The 25142-nt window shown below is 33.3% G+C and overlaps 10 protein-coding genes across 10 annotated transcripts; 3 read left to right on the forward strand and 7 right to left on the reverse strand.

Annotated features, from left to right (window-relative positions):
* Positions 1-1001: 1001 nt before the first annotated feature.
* Positions 1002-3622, reverse strand: PCA1 (cation-transporting P-type ATPase PCA1; the record flags this gene model as incomplete). The annotated part of the gene is made up of 1 exon (XM_019182808.1): positions 1002-3622. Exon 1 carries the CDS (start codon positions 3369-3371, stop codon positions 1005-1007), a length of 2367 nt encoding a protein of 788 aa, XP_019036579.1. The 5' UTR covers positions 3372-3622.
* Positions 3623-4484: 862 nt separating this feature from the next.
* Positions 4485-6080, reverse strand: WICANDRAFT_64727 (uncharacterized protein; the record flags this gene model as incomplete). The annotated part of the gene is made up of 1 exon (XM_019183792.1): positions 4485-6080. One exon carries the CDS (start codon positions 6078-6080, stop codon positions 4485-4487), a length of 1596 nt encoding a protein of 531 aa, XP_019036580.1.
* A 389-nt stretch (positions 6081-6469) lies between these two features.
* Positions 6470-7206, reverse strand: WICANDRAFT_34896 (sugar O-acetyltransferase; the record flags this gene model as incomplete). Its single annotated transcript, XM_019182250.1, has 2 exons — positions 6470-7031; positions 7097-7206. The coding sequence occupies 2 exons, from the start codon at positions 7204-7206 to the stop codon at positions 6470-6472; spliced, it is 672 nt and encodes a 223-aa protein (XP_019036581.1).
* Positions 7207-8721: 1515 nt separating this feature from the next.
* WICANDRAFT_106905 (sodium:solute symporter family protein) lies at positions 8722-11537 on the forward strand. The gene is made up of 4 exons (XM_019180485.1): positions 8722-9740; positions 9863-9867; positions 10054-10358; positions 10392-11537. Exons 1-4 carry the CDS (start codon positions 8932-8934, stop codon positions 11373-11375), a joined length of 2103 nt encoding a protein of 700 aa, XP_019036582.1. The 5' UTR covers positions 8722-8931; the 3' UTR covers positions 11376-11537.
* A 734-nt stretch (positions 11538-12271) lies between these two features.
* Positions 12272-13916, forward strand: GDI1 (Gdi1p; the record flags this gene model as incomplete). The annotated part of the gene is made up of 5 exons (XM_019180486.1): positions 12272-12302; positions 12366-12371; positions 12429-12513; positions 12565-12592; positions 12644-13916. 5 exons carry the CDS (start codon positions 12272-12274, stop codon positions 13841-13843), a joined length of 1350 nt encoding a protein of 449 aa, XP_019036583.1. The 3' UTR covers positions 13844-13916.
* Positions 13917-15770: 1854 nt separating this feature from the next.
* Positions 15771-17117, reverse strand: AUR1 (inositol phosphorylceramide synthase; the record flags this gene model as incomplete). Its single annotated transcript, XM_019182292.1, has 1 exon — positions 15771-17117. The coding sequence occupies one exon, from the start codon at positions 17115-17117 to the stop codon at positions 15771-15773; it is 1347 nt and encodes a 448-aa protein (XP_019036584.1).
* A 636-nt stretch (positions 17118-17753) lies between these two features.
* Positions 17754-19928, forward strand: BYE1 (Bye1p; the record flags this gene model as incomplete). The annotated part of the gene is made up of 1 exon (XM_019183793.1): positions 17754-19928. One exon carries the CDS (start codon positions 17754-17756, stop codon positions 19926-19928), a length of 2175 nt encoding a protein of 724 aa, XP_019036585.1.
* Positions 19929-20158: 230 nt separating this feature from the next.
* Positions 20159-20890, reverse strand: RPL14A (60S ribosomal protein eL14; the record flags this gene model as incomplete). Its single annotated transcript, XM_019185912.1, has 2 exons — positions 20159-20446; positions 20762-20890. 2 exons carry the CDS (start codon positions 20888-20890, stop codon positions 20159-20161), a joined length of 417 nt encoding a protein of 138 aa, XP_019036586.1.
* Positions 20891-22392: 1502 nt separating this feature from the next.
* On the reverse strand, positions 22393-23250 carry CAP1 (Cap1p; the record flags this gene model as incomplete). Its single annotated transcript, XM_019184209.1, has 2 exons — positions 22393-23138; positions 23194-23250. The coding sequence occupies 2 exons, from the start codon at positions 23248-23250 to the stop codon at positions 22446-22448; spliced, it is 750 nt and encodes a 249-aa protein (XP_019036587.1). The 3' UTR covers positions 22393-22445.
* A 220-nt stretch (positions 23251-23470) lies between these two features.
* On the reverse strand, positions 23471-24954 carry HSE1 (ESCRT-0 subunit protein HSE1; the record flags this gene model as incomplete). Its single annotated transcript, XM_019186525.1, has 2 exons — positions 24902-24954; positions 23471-24849 (listed from the first exon to the last, which is right to left on the reverse strand). Exons 1-2 carry the CDS (start codon positions 24939-24941, stop codon positions 23471-23473), a joined length of 1419 nt encoding a protein of 472 aa, XP_019036588.1. The 5' UTR covers positions 24942-24954.
* Between the last annotated feature and the right edge of the window lie 188 nt (positions 24955-25142).

Raw genomic sequence — 25142 nt, forward strand, 5'->3', positions numbered from 1 at the left:
ACCCTCGGTCACGTGATATATTTCTATAATAAGCAAAATGTTGAGGAAAGCATTTATTTTAAAGAAGAATTGGGAAAATTAATGGTAAAGTTGATTGTGGAAGTGTCGAAAGAGATTGTAACTTTGAAAAGGTACTTTAAGATCATCACTTTGTCTGTTATTCGTGACTGATATTTAATGTGTTACAATCTGAGCCTTGAAAGAAGTCACAAGCTGGGCAATAAACTGAAGTATTTAAACAATGATACAAGGCTTGAAAATGATAATCACTCTATTAATTGTGCTACGACTCGTATCACGATTCCGTCGTTTTTCCTACAAAAGCCGTAAATCAACACGGTTTTGTGAAACATTAAAATCGACATGACACAAAAACCATATAAACTTGTTTGATCATGACTCAAAAACGCAAACTAGAGAGTGATATTTGATTAAGATTCATGTTCTTCAATTATTTGAAATCAACTGTCAAAGTCCAGTTTCAAGTGCCAACTCGCGGGAACTCTTGTGTCATCACGGAGCCTGTTTGAAGTGATGTGACAAAAGTGCAAGTGCAATCACTGCCTTTTTGAACGTAATCCACAACATTTTCATGAGTATAACTCTGGATGGTTCAATTCACATTATATGGATTTAATATGATTTGGAGGTGCAAGTGCAATCACTGCTTTCTGAATTCAAATACCTTGAAATAGATTCACAATTTAAAAGGTTTGATGCAGCTAATTTGGTTACTGGTTAAAGAAGTCAAAATGGGTTGAAACACTTGTGAAAGGGCAAGGAAGATCCAGAGAAGTGTTTTTAGACAAATGAGGTCAACCTATCAAACTAGTTGCAGTCTCAGCGCGCAACCCTCTCATTTAACACTACATCTAAGGCTCAAATGGTTGTTGAAAACTTGAAATATCAAATCAGCATCATATATTTGTATTGTTTAAAGTCTTGTTCAAAAAAGCAGTTCCAAAAAAGCAGTTGCAGCAGAAGAAGTTTGGAGCTTTGACGTTCTATTCTTTTTTCCATTTAATGGATAGAGAGATAGCTGCTAAAACAACTGGTGCAATACTAACAATTTCACCAATTCCAGAGTAAGCAGGAGGGATACGGGCTTTGACAAAAGCACCAGATGATAGCAAAATTGCAAATAAGTTGTAAATGGCTGACCAAATGAAGTTGAAGAAAACTCTATTAAAGGTTCTTTTTGAAAGGCTTTGCAACTTCACAATACCATCTAACCCACCCAATAAAATAACATCTGATGAAGCTTTGGTTACTTCAGAGGCTGTTCCAATTTGAACACCAATATCAGCTTGAGCAACAGCAATAGCGTCATTGGTACCATCGCCACAAAATAGGACAACCTTTTCCTTTGAAGCACCTTTTAAAGACTTGATAAAAGCTTGTTTAGACTTTGGGGTAGCTCTAAACTGAATGTTTGATAAGGAAATGCCCAATTCATTGGCAACCATTTCCACTGATTTCCTATTATCACCACTTACAATATGGCACGTTTGACCTTTCTTTGATAAAAATTGAATAACATCCTTCGCTTCAGGTTTTAGCTCTGTTCTCAATGAAAAAACACAGATCAACTTGGAGTCACTTGCACAGCAAAGCAATGTATAACCTTTCTCCAATAGCGGTTTGACAACTTCATGGTTGTGAAGTTTAGTCCAGTATGGATTTCCCAGCTTCAAAATTGAATGCTTAAATTCGCATTGAATACCAGAACCAGAGATTGATTCAATTTTTTCAATCTTAGCAGCAGATGAAGCATCCTTCTGATCTAAAAAATTGGCAACCGCAACTGAAACAGGATGGGTGTTGTTCAATGTCATTTGCTTGACAACAGAGATCACTTCATCATTTTCGATTCCATTATCTTCCAAGATTTTGAAGTCTTCCACTCTCATTTCATTGTCAGTAAGTGTACCAGTTTTATCGAAAACAACATCGGTAACCTTATATGCATTTTCCAAAACATTTGATTGTTTAATGATAATACCTTCCCGTGCAGCTACTCCACCTGCTATGATTAACACCATTGGAACAGCAAGACCAATTGCACAAGGGCATGAAATTGCCAACACTGCAATACCATAAGTGATTGCAACAGAAACGGCTTTACCACCTGATTGATGTCTAACTTTCAAACCGACAATGATCCAAACAATGAAGACAATAGTTGAAATCATAATGACAACAGGAATGAAATACCCAGCGATTTTATCAGCTAAATCTTGAACTTTGGGCTTTTCAGCCAAAGCATTTTCCACAGATTCTGCAATATCGGTGATACTGTTTTTCCCTGGTAGTCTTGTGACTTGAGCAATTAGCTTAGAAGAGCCATTAAAAGTTCCTGCAATAACTTCATCATTCACTTTCTTCATAACAGGTAAACACTCACCTGTAATCATGGATTCATCAATTGGGCCTTCTCCGGAAACAATAAAACCATCAGTAACAACTCTTGAATGAGGAGAGATGACAATTTTATCATTCATTTCCAGCAAACGAGAATCAATTTCAATTTCATCGCCATCTTGAAGTAAGATAGATGTTTCAATTTGTAAAGATCTTAATGAAATCGAGGAAACAGCCTTAACTTTTGCAATTTCAGACAATAATCTTCCAACCAAGACCAATGCTATTAATAACGAGCTGGTTTCGAAAAACTCATTAATAGATATCGAAACACCAACTCTTTTCAAAATAAAAATGACTAATGAAAACACATAAGCAGCAGTAATACTAATAACAATCAACATATCCATTTCCAGGACTTTACTATAGATTAATGCTTTTAAAGCACCAATATAAAATTCAGGAATGGCTATAATTTGAACCAATGAAGCTAAAACCAATGAAACGATAGATTTTGTGGCATAAGGGACCGAATTATGAGACCAATCCAGGACAACAACAGGAATGGCTAAAGCTAATGATAGAGCACATTTAATCCACATCAAACGAAGTTTCTTTTTCCCTTCCTCCAAAGCTTTGTTAAACTTTGGTGGTGCTAATTTTGAGCCTGGAATCTTGGAAACAAGTGATCTAGCACCGATAAATTGGGGATCATAGGAGACTCTGTATGTGGATTTATCCAATTTCTCAATTGATTCAACAAATTCCTCCAGTTTGTTCAAATCTCCTTCCCCAATGATCATATCAATGGTTTGGAAATCATACTCAATTTTTGTTAGCTTGAAACCTGTTTCTTTTGAGATTCTAGCAACAGCCTGGGGAACATCCAAGATATCCTTGTTGATTGTAAATTCAGCAATACCAGTGACAAAAGTGACATTGATTGAGCTAATACCCTCAATATTTTGTAAAACCTTTAAAACTTTTTTACTGCAACCAGTACAAGTCATGCCAGAAACGTTGAAAGCAACTGCTTCATAGGAAGTCAAAGACTCTGGATCTTTTGATTCACTGAATTTCAATGGGGTTTCTTTGATCTTACAACAGGCATCTTTACAAGAGTTTTCCTTGGTCTCTTCACAGGAGTCTTTGCAAATATCCTCATTTCCACCTTTTTCACCACATGAAGACTTAACCTTGCGACGACTACGACATCTTGGAGTGAAACTTTTCTTGCGTGAGCAGGAAGATTTGACAAAGCATTCATCATGATCTTGGTAAATTGAAGGACCTGAAACTTTTGTTCCACAACAAGTGTTTAAATTCTTGAAGAATTTACGACAAATACATTGACCAGTTTCGATATACTTGTAATAATCTTTCAATGCCTTTTGGAAATGAGTTGCACAAGCTTCGTAAGATGATGTTGATTTATCACAGCAGTTATCCTTACCTTCCTCTTCGCATGAATCACAATCCGAATCTGATCCTTGACCACAACAACTGTCGGCGTCACCATCTTCACAACAAACATTATCTTCACATGAATCATCACATGAATCGCAATCAGGCTTGCTGACATTTTCGGAAGCATCACCACACTCAATCTTAGCAATTTCACGGATACATTCAACTAGTTTTGCCATCATTAGTATATTGTGGATATTTTCTCTTAAGATACATATTAAACTTACTGGTACATGGAGTATCACAAGTTTGACAGTCCCTACAAAAGGGGATACCTTCATTGTCAAATTCACCAGACATTATTCTTTAGTTCTCTTTGATGTTATTTTCCTTGTGTTGTTGGTTTAAGGGTGAAGTTTTTTTTTCATGATGATCAAACACCTGTTTTCAATCAGACCGTGGAATACCCACGGTATCGTCAACCCTAGTAATATGGTGCCATTGGCTCATTTATGGTATTCAGGAACTGATTCCAGCGAAATGACAGATCATTTTGAGATACTGCAATATCACTGATCGAGATTTCTTTCAAATTGAACTTCCTGATAAAAATAATACTTTTCAATGGAATTTTCGATTGTTGACGTTTTTTCGTTGATGTTTGATTATCGGGTATAAGCGGTCGCTGCATTTCAATCTAGTTCGTAGTATTATATTCACAAGGGATATATAAAGAACTTGTTCTCTAAATCTGTCAAGTCTAAGTTAGCTATATCCACTTCCTCCACCACTTGTTCTCCAGTGTTGGGATCAGTGGTGACAACTTGACCATATTTCTCATCTGGATGTTCTTCAATGTATTTCAATCTCTCAATATTACGTCTTTTCAAGATAACATGAATCACAAGTCCAATCAGTATAGGCAAGAAGAACGATAAAACAATCTGAATGATCCATGCTGGATAGTACCTTGGAGCTTGATGGCCTCTCCATAATTGTGGACTAATAATGTTGGCAATACAATACCCAAACATAAAAAAAATATTTCTATAGAATTTTTTGGTATAACCTGATGCTGATGAAGTTGACCAACCGACAACGACAATGAAAGCTAGAGCGAATGTGTGACCACTTAATAACAACATCACAATCAGTGAAAGTTTTTTATCCCAAGGCACTAAAACCATTCCTAAAGCACCTGCTAATGCTGGAGTTCCTGCTAAGAGAATCACCAACGCAGAACTTTCCTTGACCTTATAAACAATAAAGACACCAGCTACCAGGAAAATTGAGCCAAAAGCACCACCCACGACATTTATAAGAGTTACTCCTAGTCTTTTAACACCAATAGCTTCATATAAAATGTTTACTTGGAACATTAAATTATTGTGAAGCATACTGAACAATGCAAATGAAGTGAATAACCAAGTCAGTGGATCTTTAATACATTCAATGATTTGATATTTCTTAATCGTTTTCTGTTCAATTGAAGAGCTTGAGGCTGTTTGGATCTTTCTAATCAAATGGACTCTTTCTTCTATGGTTAGAAATTTTGCCTCTGATGGATTACTTGGATAAACAAATAATGCCCAAACTGCATTGATCAGAGTTAACCCACCGATAATAACCATAAATATTTTCCATGGAGGAATTGGTGGTGACTTTAGGTGCAACAACCCATAAGATATGAATCCACCTATCCATTCGGCAGGACCTTGTGAACTAACCCAAAATACTGGATTCACCATTGCTCTTTCTCTTGGGGTGAAAAATTGTAACAACGTAATTTCAATAGCCGGAATAATCACACTTTCAAAAAATCCTAATAGGAATCTGAGCACAATCAATCCGCCATAATTTGAGGCAGTGGCTGTTAAAAAGATCAAAATTGCCCAAGTGAACAATATCAAAGAGACAAATCTTGCAAAATTGAATTTTTGAAGGAAAAAATGTAATGGAATTTGACCAATAAAATAACCTGCGTAGAAGATTGAGTTCAAGTTATTATACTGGTCATGCGAAATACCAGTTGATTCAAACAACCCTAACAATATACCATAAGATAGTACACTTTTATCAACAAATAACACGGTATTAATCATCATAAGTAGAGGAACTAACCAAATGTATAATTTTCTTCTGATTCTTTTCTCAATCTCTGGAGTCAATGACCCAGTTACTTGGCTCGAGTAAGTCTCCATGAATTTCAACGTTGCATCAGCATCTTTTTCATCAACATGAGCTTGAGCTGAGTTCAAACTCACGACTCTCTGAACCAAGTGCTCTTTCTTGTTTGATTCAAGATCCGACATTTTTTTCAAAATATGAAAACATAATTCAGAAGCGAGCTGAAAACAAGGGCATCTTGTGCCATTTAAATGATATTTCCCTGGTTGTCCATTTGTATAGCTCCAGATGGCGATGAGCACTGTGGTTTGTGCTTTTGTTGATGTGGTTGTCTACAACTGTGGCTATTAAATTTTTTTTTCAACGGTTTCATCATCGCTAAACTGTGGTTAAGCTCTTTGAAAACGCCCTTCAAGAAAGGCACTTGGCTCTGTAAAGTAAAGACCGCTAGTTGAAGATGCCGTTGGGCTCGTTAAGCAAGTGAAAGAAGAGATTTTGAAAGCAATTGTCGGTGGCTCAGGCTGCCATTGTTCTACAATGTGTTGAAATTTGCAATCACGAATGCATCTTAAAGTTATTTACCTCTCTCAACCACTTCCAGCTTCTTGACGACTCTGGCTGGAATACCAACTGCAACAGAGTTGGCTGGGATGTCTTTGGTAACAACGGAGTTGGCACCAACAACAACATTGTCCCCAATATGGACTCCAGCAAGAACAGTGACATTGGCACCTAACCAGACCCTATTACCAATAATGATTTCCCTGGACCATTCATAATGATCATCAACCCTCATGTAAGGATCTAAAGGATGGGTAGCACAAGTCAAAGTGACATTTGGACCAAGTGCAACCCCATGTCCAATCTTTACAATTGAACCATCCAAGATAGTTAAGTTGAAATTGGCATAAAACTTATCACCAACTTCAATATTGAATCCATAATCAACGTAGAAAGGTGCTTCAACAAATGCTTCACCTTTGATATTTCCAAAAACGGTTTTCAAATAATCTAAGCGGGCCTGTTCGTATTCATCTGGAGTCTCAAAATCATCAATACTAATATTACCATACTTCAAGGCTCTTTCATGTCTTCTCATACGAGCATATTTCAATTCAGGAACCCAGCATCTATAACTTTAGTGAATTATTGTTAGTATTGTCAATTATGTCAAACTAGGTAACATTTCTATCCAACATACCGCATTCCTGAAATCATTTTCTCATAATCATCACTTCCCTTGGGAACACCATTGAAATTAGCATAGACATAGTCTATTAGCTCTTGGTTTTTCTTGAACAATTCAGTCATTTAGCCTCTTGTATATCTATTCACTTGTAAACCAATGTGCAAGATGGATGATACTAAAGTTGAAAAATTTTTGATTCTTTGGAGTACAATCATTCACCCACAGTTGTTGAAACAGATTCACTCGACAACGAGGAATTAGTACCTCAAGAAGTTTTCACCCCAGCTGTTCAAGAATTATACGGATGAATAAATGTACAACGTTCTATATCTGGCATGATTTTGTCCCACACAAAGTTGGCGATTTGAGTAACACTTGAGTACATCCAAAAAATTTAATAAAAGGTGTTCTATAGTTGAATATCTGTGTAGCTGGACTTCTTATACTCTATTCAAAATCTCAATCAATCATTTTCAATGATAAAGTAGTTTAAAATTCTCCGTTGGAAGTGGTTCATGTTCGCGAAAAAGCGACTATATCCGTCGGTGATTTGAAACAAACAATGAATCGGTGATTCACTTCCATGTCGCATCTAAAATTTCAACTGATCTATCTGAAATTTATAAGAAGTACTGATTTTCCTAATTCATACTGGTTTTAGTGTTGTTGGAATTGACTGGATATGTTTTTTAATGGATCAAAAGTGAAGCATTTGTGCTATCCAAATTCATGAATCGAACTGTATCAACCCATAGTATCAATGAATCATAAATCTGAGCACTTCATTTCTTCAAGAGATTATTTGTACCATACACGCAGCTTGAAATTTCATCCCCATTCATTAAACTTCAGGTATCTTGGTCAATTGGTGGTAGTTATTGGAGAAAAACAATCAGATATCATCGCCATTGATCCTATCAACACATTCATGATTTGATAGCTGCTGGTTCCCATCTAGACTATGATACTTGGTTCAATAATGACCTGATCTTGTTATCACTTTGATTTTATGAATACACAGCTCGCCTTTGTTCAGTAAAGTTTTAGAGGATATACAGAAAAGATATCAATTGTTTTCGAGAAGATAGTTTGAGAAGCCGTTTTCTATTGATTGTTCGTTCTGCCGTTGCTTTCTTCATCGTTCCAGCTTTCCCTGATCACAAATTTTTCTTTCATCATGATCTAGATCTCTGGGTTTTCACTGGTTGATTTTGGTGTTGTCATCATCGTTATTGGTGATCATTTGTGCTTAAATGAAGTGCTGAGTTCGCCGGCGTTCCAATCTCGAGATTAACTCCACCAATGAGAAAAGGGAAAACCGTTTTGGGTCAAAAAGCAACGGCTGGCTTTAACACAGGGAACAAATTGAGTTCATTGTGTATAGATTCGTTGTGAGTAACTGAGTGGACAATTATTTCGTGATCTTCAAGTTTCAAGCCCTTTATTGTTCAGGACAAATCACTGTAATGCTACAGAGCTCAAAAAATACCCACAATCACTTTCACAATCACTTTCAAAGGTGATATACACATTGAAATGTTTTACAATTCCAGAATCCACGATGTCTAGACTCTAGAGAATCACTCATCATTCAATAGATCTCAGAGTCATCCATTTAGCTCTTTTCCAATAGCGTCCCTGTCCCTGTCAAGCTTTTGGCAGCCCTTCAAGAAACTCATTTGTTCGGCATGAAGCTTATCAACGAAAAAAAATTCTTATCAGCGTGAGCTTATTGGCACGCGACTCTCTGACAGTGCACTTTATATAAAACTTCATAAAGATCCTCAAACTGACGCAAGACCGTTGAGATGAGCTTTTCATTCCAGGTCAATTAGGAAGCTGTGATAATGTTAGAAGGAAACCCTTTACCACAAAGTGCCGGTTATGCCATTGTTGTTGGGCTAGGTGCAGTCTTTGCATTTGGTATGATTGCAGTCACTGCGATGTTGAGACGTTATCAAAAGGAAATCATCACTGCTGAAGAGTTCGCTACTGCTGGTAGAAGTGTCAATACTTCTCTTATTGCTGCTGCTGTGGTTAGTTCTTGGACTTGGGCTGCCACTCTTTTACAATCCACTACTCAAGCTTATAAAAATGGTGTCTCTGGTGGGTTTTGGTATGCTTCAGGTGCTTGTGTTCAAATCATTTTGTTTGCAACTTTAGCTATTAAGGCAAAGCAAATTGCCCCAGGTGCACATACTTATCTTGAAATTGTCAGAGCTAGATATGGTAAGACTGCTCATTTGGTTTATACTTATTTCGCATTTGCAACAAACATTTTGGTTACTGCTATGTTATTGGCTGGTGGTTCCGCCACGGTTAATTTCTTGACTGGTATGCACCCAGTTGCTGCTATCTTTTTATTGCCATTGGGTACTGTTGTCTATACTTTATTTGGTGGTATCAAGGCAACTTTTTTGACAGATTATGCACATACTGTTGTGATTGTTATTATCATTTTCGTCTTTGCATTTTCCGTTTATGCTGCTAGTCCATTATTAGGTTCTCCAAGTGCAGTGTATGATAAATTAACAGAATTGGCTAAGACTCATCCAATTGAAGGAAATCATAAAGGTTCATATTTAACATTCAATTCCAAATCAGGTGGGATGTTCTTTTTAATTAACATTTCAGGAAACTTCCCAACAGTGTTCATGTGAGTATAAAATTGAAGTTTATCTTGCTGCAAATGTTCAGATTTGAATGGTTTTTCATTTACCGCGAATCTTTGCAACAAAAAGCACATTTTTTGGAAATTAATACTAACAATTAATCTAGGGATCGTAAGTATTTGTTTAGATTATTCCCGTGTGTTTCTGTGAAATGAAATAAGAGTTACTGTGGATTTTTGGTACTTTGCAGTGCTGACTGCTGAACTTCATTCACTTTGGGTACCTCATTAACTGCTATGTTCGCGTGAAATAACATGGTTTTCACTCAAGAATTGATATACTAACTACAAATTTTAGAGGGTTACTGGAACAAGGCAATTGCTGCTTCTCCTGCTGCTTCATTACCAGGATATGTTCTCGGTGGGTTGGCATGGTTTGCTATTCCTTGCTTGATCTCAACTTCAATGGGATTAGCCTGTAGATGTTTAGAAGATAGTCCAAGTTTCATGTATTATCCAAATGGGTTGAGTGCTACTCAAGTTGCTGAAGGTTTAGTCTTGCCAACTGCTGCTTACACTTTATTGGGTAAAGGTGGTGCAGTCGCTTCTTTATTGTTGGTTTTCATGGCTGTCACTTCAGCTATGAGTGCTGAATTAATTGCTGTGAGTTCGCTTTGTACTTATGATATCTATAAGGGTTATATCAACCCAAGGGCTTCAGGTAAAAAGCTAATCTTGGTTTCTCATGCTAGTTGTATTATTTTTGGTCTTATTATGATTGGGTTTTCCATTGGTTTGCACTATGGTGGTGTTAGTATGGGGTTCTTGTATGAATTGATGGGTATCATTATTGCATCTGCTGTTATTCCTGCTTCTTTAACAATGTTTTGGTCAAGACAAAATTGGGCAGCTGCAGTGATTTCACCTGTTCTTGGATCATTGGTTGGGATTATTAGTTGGTTAGCTTCTGCTAAAAGTATGTTTGGTTCAGCAAGTTACGATAATTTATTTGAAGATGATCCAATGTTGATCGGTAATCTTGTTTCATTACTATCTCCATTAATTTTTGTTCCAGTGCTAACTATTTGCTTTAAACATGAACCTTTTGACTGGGAAATCTTGAAAGAAATCAAAAGAGTTGATGAAACTGAAGAAATCATGCAAAGTGAAGGTGAAGTCTATGATGAAAAAAATGATAAAGAAAATTTAAACCCAATAACTTCAGTTGCTACAGTTGGGAAACAATTGGCTCAATCAAATAAAGATAAATTGTTGGAGGAAGAAACTGCACATTTGGCCAAGTCTGCTAAAATTGGTGGGTACCTTTGTATTTTCATGGCTCTTGCATTTTTGATTGTCTGGCCAATGCCAATGTATGGTTCCAAATACATTTTCAGTAAAAAATTTTTCACTGGTTGGGTTACTGTTTTGATTATTTGGTTATTCTTTACTTGTTTTATGGTTTGTATTTATCCATTATGGGAAGGTCGTCATGGTATTTATACAACTTGTCGTGGGTTATATTGGGATTTAACTGGTCAAACTTATAAATTACGTGAGTGGCAAAACTCCCACCCAGAACAATTACATGTTGTTCAATCACAAATTAGTGCTGCTGTTCATGAAGGCCGTGAGGAAAATGAAGATAAAATTAGGCATATTGATGATGAATTGAAATAGAGCAAAGGAGAGAAAGAGATGTGATTTTTAAACTATAGTTTTGTGATTTTTTTTTGCGAGATATTCTTTAGTCACCACTAAAGAGTTGATAACTTTTGAAAATATATGTTATATTGGTACTTTTAGGTTTCTAGAAATGCTGTAGCCTTCGTTCAATTAAAGCCTTCAAGAAGTTCATGAGGAATATATTTCGCGAATATCCAGCGGGCGCGTACGGCCGTAGCTCTAGTTATATTACAAACAACCTAGCCCAACGACGTGGGATCTAATCATCTTGAAAGGTTTAATATATGCTTATATGGTGATATTTCAATAGAAATTGAATATTAATTGGATGAATCTCAACGTATTCAAAAATATAATTACAACTTAAAAAAAAATTAAAGCTTCAATATTCTCACTATTTCCAAATCTGAAATTCGATGAAAGAGATCAAATCAAAAAAATTATCTTAAAAATCAAATATGACTTTATAGTAAAATAATTCAGATATTTTTATTCCATTTAGCATATTTTCAACACTCGTTTACTGCTTTTATCGTCAAGTTAAATCACTTTAAAGTCTAATATTGATTACATAATCACATACTAAAATGAAGCTATTTTGAGGGTTTTCAAAAGCCATTAAATATTCAATAATGGGTATATTTTAATCCAAAAAAACCCTATTAGTATTAAATAAATACTTAACTCTCTGATTCAATAACTAATATCTCAATTTCCCATAAAACCCATGTTTTCACCTGATTATTCAAATTCCCATAGAGTGTGCCTACCGAAAAGTTTTTGTTGATGGCGTTTTTTTTATTTTGCTGTTCGATAAGGAGAAAGCTCATCGACAACAACAAAAACAAACAACAAGACAATTTCAATTGAAGTGTGGATATTATCAAAAGATGGATGAAGAATACGACGTTATTGTGCTAGGTATGTATGGGGAATAACAATGGTGTTCCAATTGAGGATCATACTAACAAATGCTTTGAATAGGAACTGGTGAGTGACAGGATTGCAAAGTGTGATGGGAATGATTTGTTCTAACAATTGAGAAAGGGTTGACTGAATGTGTTCTTTCTGGTTTGTTATCAGTTGAAGGTAAAAAAGTGTTACATATTGATCGTCAAGATTATTATGGAGGGTGAGTTTAGATGGTGTTTATTTTCTTTGGATTAATATTAACAAATTCAAGTGAATCTGCTTCATTGAACCTTCAACAAGTGAGTGATTCTGATCTTTTCTTTACTTACTTATACTGACTCTTTGCTCAGCTTTATGAAAAATTTAAACCAGGTAAAACCCCTGATGAATCCTTAGGCCGTTCAAGAGATTGGTGTATTGATTTAATTCCAAAATTTTTAATGGCCAATGGTGAATTAACAAACATTTTGGTTCATACAAATGTTACAAGATATGTTGAATTCAAACAAATTGATGGTTCTAATGTTTATCGTTATAATAAAATTTCAAAAGTTCCAGCAACTGAATATGAAGCTATAAGTTCATCATTAATTGGATTATTTGAAAAAAGAAGATTGAAAAATTTCTTACAATGGGTTGCACAATATAAAGAAGATGAACCTTCCACTCATAAAGGTTTAAACTTAGATGTTGATAGTACTGATACTGTTTATAATAAATTTGGATTGGAAGAAGGTACCAAGAATTTCATTGGACATGCAATGGCACTTTATGATAATGATTCATATTTGAATGAACCTGCACGTCCAGCGGTTGAAAGAATTATTTTATATGTTCAATCAGTGGCAAGATTTGGTAAATCTCCTTATTTATATCCATTATATGGATTAGGTGAATTACCTCAAGGTTTTAGTAGATTAAGTGCAATTTATGGAGGTACATTTATGTTGGGTACACCTATAAAAGAAGTCTTATATGATGATGATGGTAAAGTTGAAGGTGTTAAAGTTGAATTAGATGGTGAATTACAAACTGCAAAATCTAAAGTTATAATTGCAGATCCAACTTATTTCCCTGATAAAGTTAAAAAAAATGAGAAATTAATTAGAACAATTTCAATTTTAGATCAATCACCTTTGAAAAGTGGTGAAAATTCAGGTCAAATCATTATTACTGGTAAAGAAGCTAATAGAAATAATGATATTTATATTGCATTAATTGGATCAGAGCATAAAGTTGCCCCACCAGGTAAAAATGTTGCAATTGTTTCCACAATCATTGAAGGTGATCAACCACCTCATTTACAAATCCAATCAGCTTTCAAATTATTAAATATTAAAAATTTTGAATATACTTTTATGGGTATTTCTGAAATTTTTGAACCAATTCAAGATGGTTCAAAAGATGGAGTTTTCATTTCAAAATCTTATGATGCAACATCACATTTTGAAAGTGTTACAGAAGATGTTAAAGATATTTATTTTAGAGTTACTGGTAAACCTTTAAAATTGACAAAATTGGATGAAGGTGAATTTAATGCTACTGCATAGGGTATGATAATTACATGTTTTTTCATTTAATATTGAAATAGATTGAATAGTTTCAAAATAATTTTTGTAGCATTCAACCAAATAGGGCCTTGAAGTATAATGTTTTTGATGTATTTCACTGATATTGTGGAATACAATTGAGCTCTTCAAATCTCAATACTGGTCATCATTATTGTACTTTAAAATCTGGGTTACTGTGAGTTCGCGAATAGTCTTTCTTTCGCTTTTCTAATTTTATTTCAGCATGTTGCTCTTTATGGTTTTGTATCCATTATAAGCATAAACACTTCTAAAGCGACCATCGTTTCAGCGTTATGGGTTAGGTAACCTGTCAATGTTTAAGAAAATTGGTTCTTTTATTAAAATTAAATCGTTAATGTTAATAATTGGTTGATTGAGTATTTCATTTATCTTGATGTTGGGATGCTTTATGGTATACGCATTAATTTTACAATTATGCTAAGTATATTCTGAGTATTCCCAATTCATTGAGAAAGTCTAGTGGGTGTTTTCTAAGATCTAATTGCTGGTTTAACCACCATATATGATTGAATAAATACATTATTTTGTTTTAATATATTGTTGTAGGTTCATTGAATCCAAAATTGTACACTGTTGAACTCCATGGAAATACTGATTCAATTCTCATTGGCATAGAGAGATATCAAACATATGGACTCATAACAATATTCCAATAACTAACATTTCAACATTATACCATCACTTTCTGGTGTTACGTAATAGATATTGTATTATATAATCTAGTCTAAATAGTCTATTTAATGGTCAAATTTCCCCTGAAAAGAATACTTTTCTGGATCTTTTCCTTTTGTCTTCATACCGTCATTGAGAAGCCTTTCGTGTGATTTTGTGAACTACATATAGCTAAAAATTTGATAGCTGTAAATTCTTTTGTCATTGTCATTTACGCTCATGGACAAGTATAGTGAGATAGAGATCAAAATTATGAAATCAATAGAGTCATACTGTTAATTTAGTACTGTTCTGTGATGATTAATGATTGAAACTAAGAGTACTTCGACCACAGATTGTTACCCAATGATCACATGGGGTTGAATATAAATCTCTGCATTTTTGAATCCTTGTAGTAGACGTGAGAACTAATTTAACTTATACAATACAACAATATCTCTTTAAAGCCCCTTCTAACTCTTTGTCATTTAAGAAAAAATGGTAATCAAACAGCCATCACCACTGTTTTAATATGACCTTAAATACCATGCTCACAATATCTCCATTTATTGTACCAGCCATTCTGATCTTAGTCAACCAGCTGAACTTGATACTTTTCTCAGACCTGTATTGTTCCAAATTTTCACGATTTCGGATGGGAAAAAAAAAGGATCAAATTACGTTTACATTCTTTTAAAACATGGAAATTAAATAAGGGAAATTATTAATTTGTTAGCATAATGTTCAGCTTGATAACTGTGTTATATATGATAGCTGTGTTTTCTTTACATAGTTTCAAAATGGGTAGCTACTTTTTGCAGGGCTTTCACATTGCCTAATTTAGTGTCTTCTCTTATTCCATGAATGTGCTTTAGATTGATTAATCAAGATCTAAGAAGTTTGTGCTGTAATAGGAGATTGATTACACAGAGTATAGTGTCCTAGATGTACATATCATGATGAATTTATCATGTGCTCTAGATGAATATAATGACTCTTAATTTTGTACTGTTTTTTATGTAGTACAATCATCAACAAATGTAGTTGTATTGAATTTATACATAAGACTACTCTTCCTTGTCGCTTTTAACTACATTTTTTATTTCAACCCATTAAAATTATTATTATATTAGTATTGACATTATATTAAAAATTAAGACATTAAAAGATGTAGTGATTTATATGTTCATATAAAGAAGATGCAAAAGAAGAAAAAACATCATCATCAATTAAATCAATCCATTCTTGATTTTGATGATGAAGAATTTGGAGGCATGATTGGAATTGACATATCAAATTGACTTTCAATTGAAGTATTTGAATTATTTGAAGCTCTTGAAAAAGATCTTGGAACATCATCTGTTTCAAATACTGATAATGCAGGTGAAGATGTTGAATCTGAATCATTATATATAGCATTTGGTCCTTGAACCACGGATGTACCAGAACTATGTCTTGAAATAACATTTAATTCAACATTATTAACAGCTCTTTGTGATGAATAAGAAATTTGATTTTCAATATCAACTTCTGGTGCTAATGATAATGGATCCATTGCATAAATATTTGGTTTAATGATTTGAGAATATGACCAACGATTTTTAGCATTCATATCATTAATTGGTAAATGTTTATATTTAGTATATTGGAAAACGACAAATGACAGAAAAGATCCAGCCATTAAATCAATAAAATAATGATGTGTTAAATACATTGTTGACCACCATAACCATGTGATATAAACAACAAATAATGGTGTAAATTTTGGGAACAACCAACTTAAAAATAATGCATCCATTGTAGCAGATCCTGAATGTAATGAAGGGAAAGCTCCAAACACAACTGGTGAATTTTTACTAAAATTTGTTGTATATAGATCCAAATGTAATAAAGTATCGATTCTTGCTAATCCACCTGGTGATCCCAACATTGAATAATTTGCAGGGTCTAATCCATGTAAAATTTTATACCAAGGTGGTGCAGCAGGGAAAACAATTTGAATAACAACACCAATTAAATTCATATAACCAAATGCAAATGCAAATGATCTTAAAGCAGTTGGTGGACCCCAAAGGAAAATTAATCCGGCAACAACAAATGGTAAACTGAAATGAATTATACCATAAGGTAACCAAGCTAAAATATCTAAAAATGATGAAGTTGAAGTTGCCAACAATTGACTTAAATTATCACCATAAAGAATAGTCTCCACAGCTGGTAAAACTTTAACTGAAATTGGAGGTCTATAACTTGGAGGAATCCCTGTTGATGTAAAGAAAAAGGCTAACCAAGCCAATATTGGTAATGCATTAAGGAAAAATTGTGAAGTGAATGGAATTAATAAAACCGTTATTAATAATGAAACAACCATTAATTTTAAAAAAACATTAACAGGATTTATGAAGAATGCAATTGAAAAGAAAAAAATTAATGTTCCAAAATGAATAACTTCATTTCTAGTAAATTGATGAGATTTTAATCTTTCAATTGAAACTTTAGGATTAAAATTTAAATCAATATCTGCAATAACTACCCCAGTGGGTCTTTCACTTAGAAAGTATTTCTGAAACAGTTGTGCCATTAGTGTGTTTGATTATGGTATGCTTATAGTGATTTCAAATAGTTATAATAATGATTTCAGATAGTTATAATAATGATTGGATGGCGGTTGTTGAGGATGGTTTTCTGTTGTAAAAAGGGTGGTTTTAGGGGTTTTTTCACCAGAGATTTCTCTGGTTCTTTTCAGAAGATGCTATTGGATATCTGAGCGACTAACTATTGATAGTACTCTTTGGTTTTTTGGTAATGTTGCTATAGTGTTTTTGTTGCTGTTGTTGGTTATTGTTCAGGTTTGTTTAGATTTTGGAAAAGGAGAAGAATTCATTTTAAATTTTAACGTCGCCTGCCAAAAAAAATAAAAAAAAAGAAACTCGTTGCGGGACGCAAATTCGTACCGAGACGGCCGAGAACCGGGGTACTGAGAAATATGGTCATGTGATCAATATACCCTCGTATTTCTGTTTATAGGATAATGACACTGCCAAAGTGACAGTCATACATTCCGAGGTTAATTTTATAGTCACATGACCATAAAATTTACCCTCGTATTTCCAGTTCATTGTAAGAAAGAAAAAAAATATGATCACTATCTTTTAGAAACTACAACAACAACAAATTATCAATTAATTGTGTGGTGGCGGTTATTAAACGGAGCGCTATGGCTGAGATACGTCGCTCTTCAAGGGCCAACAAAGGTACAAACACGAGGCTGAGTGAGCAGATCAAGTATGAAGAATTGATTGCAAAGAAGTCAAAGAAGGCTAGAAGAAACAGTAGTGGTGATGAAGAAGTTGGTGATGAAGAAGATGAGGATGGCGCTGTACAATGCCTGGTTTGCGGTACCACAGATGACAACTATGACGAGGAACAAGACGACAGGGACATGATCCAATGTGACAATTGTCAAACATGGCAACACACCGAGTGTATACTGGGTAAACAGTCCAAAGTTATTCCTGACGAATATAAGTGTAATGTCTGTGATCCTGCTAATGAATCTTATAAGAACCTGTCTTTTAAAATAGACCCTTCTACTATAAAACCAAAACCAAAGACTATCAAGAAGATTAAGAAGAAATCTCGCAGAAACTCTAGTAATGGGAAAGATGAAGATGAAGAAGAAGATGACGAATTTAAAGATAATGATAAAGTTGATGATGACGATAAAGACTTTTCTGCTGATGATGCTGAATTCAAAGTTAAATCTGAAAGAAAACAAAGAAAACGATCAAGATCTAAATCAACTGATCATAATAATGAAGATGATGATGACGATGATTATGAACGCAAGAAGAAATCAAAATCACCAAAACATAGAGGCCGTCAAAGTATTAGTGAGATTAACGCTGCTGAATCAAAAGCTAGAGAAATTGATGCTAAAACTAAAGATGCTGTTAAGAGAAGATTTCAAACAATGTTTTTAAAATTATTACCTGGATCAAATGTTAATCTGAAGGATGAAAATGATGATGAAAATACTATTGAATCATTATCATTGAAATGGGCAACTAAATTAGAGGATGAATTGTATAAAGTTTACCATGATCCAGAGACTTTAAAATTAACACCAGCTTATAAAGAAGCAAGTGCAAGAATTTATTCAAATGTTATTGATGTTAAAAATTCAAAATTAAGATTATCAATTATTAATAAAGTGTTACCATTTGATAAATTAGTTCGAATGCCAGTACAAGAATTATTAAATCCTGATTTACGTAAAGAAAAAGAAGAAGCTATTAAAGAATCAATGACTTTAGCCACTTTAGAAGCTCCAACTGTTTCAAATATCAGACGTACTCATAAAGGTGATATTTTATTAGAAAAAGATGATTCTAATGCACAAACTCAATATGATTTTAATGTTGGTATGAATATTGATAATGATGAGAAAAAATTTACAAAATCTAAAAACACAGTTATTAATGAAAGAAAAGAATCATCAATTTATAATAATAATGGTAATAATAATGATGAAGATGATGAATTTGATAATTCATTTGATAAAGATGATAATGGGGATGGGACACAAGAAACTTATTCGAGAGATCGTTCACATTCATTACAAGATGATGATGCAATTTTACAAATCTTGGGTGAAACTGAAAAAGAAGTTAAACAACAACAAGATGAATCCAATTCATTTAATTATGAAACCCCAATTTGGTCAGGTCAAACAGTTTTCGTTGATGTTACAAATTTTTACAGTGTTGTTAAATTATCCAAAACAAATTTAAAATTCAAAGATTATAATAAAATTTCAGAGATTTTAATTGATCATGATTTACCATTAGAAATTCAAGGTCGTTTAGATTTACGTAAAGCTGATGATTATATTAGAAAAATTTCAGATTCAAGAAAATTAATATTATTAGAATTGGAAAATAATGAATCAAATGATAAAAATTTCAATAAATTATTCCATTATTTTTATTCAAGATTAAAAGTTGGAGTTGTTAAATTTAGATCAAGTTTCATTAAAGATTCTTATTTAATAGCTACAAAAGATGATCATGTTCCAAGATTTTTCGAAAATGTTTTGAACAAAACAGATAAAAGTTCAACACCAAGATTATTTATTGTATTTGTTGTTAAACAAGAACTGATTGAAAAAATTGATGTTAATAGAGATTCGAAAAGTGCATCATCATTGAATACACCACCAAATACTAGTACAACTACAGCTACAGTTCCATCATTTGAATTTTTATCAAGATTGAATCCTCATGAATTAGATTTAGTTAACAAGATTTTTGATGAAAGACCAGAAACCAGAGTTGATGTTAATTTACTGATTAGTTATTTACAACAAAAGTTGAAACGTCAAACTAATTGATCAGAAAGATATTATGAATATGTGCTATATAATTTTTAACGAATTTGCTAATGATTAATAATTGTATCGTATTCGTATTTGTATAACTTTGTCTACAATTTCAATAATTTGTTTTTTTTACTTCATAAAAGATTAAAATGAAACGTACCCTATAATAACAAAAAATTTATTACACACCATTAACTCTCTTTAATTTTATCTGTTTTTTTTTGAAAAAATATGAAATTTATTTAAGCTTTTGAAACAGCTTTTTTAACAGCATATCCTTTTTGTTTTTTCAAAACTAAAACTTGGAATCTTTCAAAATCAGTTAAAGCACGACGTCTTTCTCTTTGAGCAATTTTTTTAGCCCATGATGATGATGACCATTTTGATTCAACACCGGCAGCTTCGAATTTTTTAGCAACGGTTGAAGTTCTTGAACCTCTTGGTAATGAGTATGATAATGGAGTTAAAACAACATGACCTAAAGAGATTGATTGACGTGGAACACCAGTGGTTGGACCATCAACTAAAGCCTAAAAGAAATAAAATGTTAGTAAATCTGTTTAAAAATTGCATGTTTGAAGTGGAGAGATGAAGGAATATGGATTAGTTTGTAGTTTGATAGTATTCATCAGTGGTTTCCATTAGTCTTGGACAGTTATTTAAATCTTGAATTCATTATAGGTTTTTGACATATTGATTGACTAGGACTTTATTCTTTTTTGGACATAGATCATTTCTCTTTAACTCATATTCATTTGTTATTCCCTTTACATTTCTCTCTCTTTTACGTTTCCCTCTATTTCATATCCATATTCCTATTCTCTCCAACTTTGGTTCTATCTTACTCTTTTGTGATCAATGATTTCAACAATAGTGGCTAATTTACCAGCGTATTGACCTTTGTTAACTAAGACAACACGGCCAACTTCGACCAATCTCCAGTTACTAGCTTTGACGGATGTTTCAGTAGACATTTCGTTGTGTGTAATGGTATATCCTTTTATGAAATGGGTATATAGAGATTGATGGATTGATTATAGATTTTGGTGAAATAATTGTGAAAATTCCAAAACCTCTGGTGAGTGGGTTACCCTGTGACTGCGTTTTTTTTTGTTGTCCAGCTGAAGGGAAGCTGTCCGTGCGGCCAGGGGCGGAGCTAGGCGGGAGGTGGGATTTTTCTTCGGCTTGGGCTGGGAAGGGATGAGTGCTGGGAGTTACGCAGGTAGTTTGTCGATGAGGGTAAAACAGAGAACAGGGGAGAAAAAAATCACGTAGCCCTGATTGAAAGTCACATGGTTGGCAAATCGCAAAACCCTACTGAAAACATAAAACTTTTTTTTCAGTTTAAACATTTTTAATTCTTTTCTACAACAACATTTAGGAATAAAGATCAAATATAAATTTAAAGTGAGTAACTTTAGAAAAGAACCAACTCAATTGCAATCGTTCATAAAATATTCTTCTTCTTATGGTTTAATGATGATATAATTTGCGATCTAGTGCCATTGTGACTCGAAACACGCCTAGTTTCATTATGGGCCAGTGGTAGCATGCGACCAATTTATTAAGTCTGATATCGAATACAATTGACATGGTTTTGGAATGGGAAGTATGAAGGAATTTATTTGACTAACTGAAATATCATTAGTTTGTAAGTGATTGAATAACCTCAATTCTTTTTTAATATATCGGGATGAAAAACAGTCGCCTTACTTGAATATTTAATGAAGATTCAAAACTTTATACACCAAGATCTACTCTGAGCTATATTAATTAGAATTTGAAAGGGAATATATTAATTTTAATGTTGTTTAGAATACTAACTAGTTTATAAATAGATGAAGTTTCAATATTTGGAAATTTATGTAGACCTGAGTGTAGTTTAAGGGGGTAAATTACCATTAAAACAAGTATAATTTCACTGAAATGAATACATTTCATTATGCTAAACCATAATCATTTTAATAACAATTTCTATAAACACCTTCAACTTCATTTTGACGTTCTTCTCTGTTTCCAGTATTTTCGTTGATATTAATGGTTTGTAGCCCTGATGTTTTTTATCTACATCCAAAAAACATGACAATTTAAAATACATAACAATTGAGTAACACTTAACCACATCATTTGAACCCACATAATTTTCATTCTATTCTGTGATCTCATTTATTCAGATCAATCTTATTTCCCAATGTCACGTTATTCTCAAGTGGAACAAGATGTAAGTAGAAATCAAGACAATGAATATGATCCTTCTTATATTAACCTCATGAATTAGAATAATGCAAGATTTGATGATTTAGCAAATAAATTATCAATATTCCGTAATATAAATACAGATATTCAAACACAGGCACAAAACTCTACAATCTTGGAAACATTAGAATCACAATTTGCTACATTATCAACTTCAATTAAATCAACTTCACAAAATTTATCAAGATCTTTGAAAAGTGGGAATTCAATATGGAAATATGTTGGAATTACATTGATTATATTTTTCATATTATATACTATATATAAGATAGTTTAAGAAGATGATGATGATGAAGAAGTTAATTTACCTAATTTATAATTCCCTATAGCTTTACCCCAATTTATTTTGGATCTTGTAACTGGTAATTGTCTTCTTAATTGTTTGAAAACAGCCTCATTCAAATTTGCAAACTGTTTATTTAATGATAATTGGATCTTGGTCTCCACTTGTTTAATACTTGATATTGGTGATGAAATATCAATCTCCACATTTTGTAAAGTTTGTAAACGAACATTCCCATCTTCATAATAATGAACATCTATATTAATTTCACCTTTCCCTGTTTGTAAATCATATTTTGATCTCCATGAACCTGTCCAATAATTCAAAGAACTTGTTTTATGACCTTTTATTAAAATGACATCATTATTGATTAAATATTCACCTTGATTATATTGATCAATAACATATTTTGATAATTCTGAATCATATTTTGAAATGGATTGTTCAATTTTAGTAATTTCTTGAGGTTTTAAAAGTAAATGATCAACTTTAAATTTAACACCATTTTTGGAATCAATGAAAAATTCATCATCATCTTGGTTATATTTTGAAATAATTATTGGATTGTTCTCAACATCAATACTTGTGAAATTTGTTAAATTGTATTCTTTTATAGCAATTGATAATTCATGATTAATGTTTTTATCAATTATAAGTTTTAAATCTTCAATAACTTTTGGTAACTATGGAATATATTAGATTAATTGATCATTAAATACTTATTTCAAATATACTCACCTCCCCCACTGGAGTGTCCTTGATGATATCAGAAATAATTTTATCCACAGAAGACATGATTTGAACCTTTCTCACAACAATTGACAAATTCCTTTTGGTTATCATTAATTGTAAATGTAATTGTTTAAGGAGAAATTCAACATAAAAACACAATTCGCGAAAAAGGTGTACGTAATCGCTTATGTAATTTACATAAGTACGTTAATTTCAATTAAATACGTAAAACTAAATAGTAAATAGTTATAGTTATATAGAGAAAATGGAGGAAACGGTTGGTTCAATAGTTAGGATATGGTCTTTCGGTAGAGTGTGGCTGTTGTGGTGGTTGAACCGGTGAGTTTAGTTGATCAGATCCAGTGAAAGATTGTCTTTGATATAATGGATTGACATTAGGATTTGGGAATGTTGTAGATGGAGGTTGTTGTGGTTGTTGTTGTTGGTAGTTGTATTGTAAAGGCTGTTGTAAAGGCTGTCCTGTTACTGATTGTTGTAAAGGTGGTTGTTGGAACTGAGCTGGTCCAGTTGACATTCTTTGTTGATATAAAGAAGGTTGAGGTTGTTGATATTGGAAATTTAATGGAGGAGGTGGTTGCTGATGAGCTCTCAATTGTTGTTGTTTCAATGGATCAGTCAATTCTTCATATTTCACTGTGGCATCTTTTAATTTCCCATGTAAATCTAATAATTCATCTCTTCTAACTCTATATTTCTCAATTAATCCACCCAATTCAGGTTTAATCAATACAATCTCTTGATATAGTTTTTGAAATTCATCATTTTGAATCAATTCAACATTATTATTTGTTAATAAAGTTAATAATTTCTCAACTTGTCTTGATTGTGATAAAATTTTAGATTCCATTTCAGATTCTTTAATCAATTCTTGTGGAGTTGGATCATACAATGGAGTAACATAGTTGAAAGGGAATAATCCAATTGAACCTCTTAATGAACCTTTCCCCCAATCTTTATAAACACGATCCAAAACAGTGATGATATCACCTTTACGGAAATGTAAATCAGCAGGGTCTTGACTAAAAGAATCATAAAGAGCACGGACTCTTGAGAAAGATGGAGTTTCATTAGTTTGTTGAGTAGTTGGTTGTTGTACTTGTTGTTGTTGTTGTTGAATTTCTTGACTTGTTGGAATTGAAGCTTGATTATTTTCAGCTAAGGATAAAGCAATAGCAGCTTTCAAATCCTCCTCTTCTTTTAATCGATCGCTATCCAATGTGAATTTTTGAGGTTTATCCGGAGGGAAGAATTGAGAATATGAGGATTTAACCTGGTGGTAAGCATCTTGAATAGGTTTTAAAGATGAATCATTTTGGAATGATTCTGATAATTGAGTAATCACTTGAACGATTTTGATCTTGATTTCTTTATGAACCATAGGGTCTTTCAATTTGTTTAATAACACAGAAGTGAAATGCTTTGATGCGATTTCTTGTTTAACTCTTGAACCACAATTCTCAGCTATTGAAGTTAATAGAGACAGGGTTCTCAATTGGACATTGGCATCCCTTTGGCCCAGTTTCAGCTCAATGGCCTGGACAACTAGCCTTGACCCTTGCTCAGGCTCCTGGTCCACCTTGTCACACACGTCCAAGATGAGCTGCCAGTTGTCTGATAGTAAAAGAGGGTCTGTGGCCTTGTCTTTTGGATTGTTAGGATCCCTTGATTAAGGATTAATTCGATTAATACTCACCGATTGTCTTTTGCAGTTGTGCTTGGTAGTCCTTGGGCATGGTGTAATGGAATAGAATAGAATAGAATATGATAGAATAGAATAGAATCTAATCCAATTAAATCTAACCTACAATTCATCTATTCAATACCATCTCAATGCTATTTCAATTTCACAGCCTTTTCAGCTTCGCGAATGCGTTCTGTGTTTGTTTTCAAATAGGAGAACTTTTTAATTTCAATTCTTTTATACTGCTAAACAC

Source organism: Wickerhamomyces anomalus (assembly GCF_001661255.1).
Source record: "Wickerhamomyces anomalus NRRL Y-366-8 unplaced genomic scaffold WICANscaffold_6, whole genome shotgun sequence".
NCBI lineage: Eukaryota > Fungi > Ascomycota > Saccharomycetes > Phaffomycetales > Wickerhamomycetaceae > Hansenula > Hansenula anomala.

Excerpts from the sequence above, each read along its gene's own strand:
- WICANDRAFT_106905 (XM_019180485.1), top strand. The coding sequence starts at position 8,932 with ATGTTAGAAGGAAACCCTTTACCACAAAGTGCCGGTTATGCCATTGTT. Across the intron at positions 10,359-10,391 it reads TGAGTGCTGAATTAATTGCT|GGTTATATCAACCCAAGGGC; the intron begins GTGAGTTCGCTT and ends GATATCTATAAG.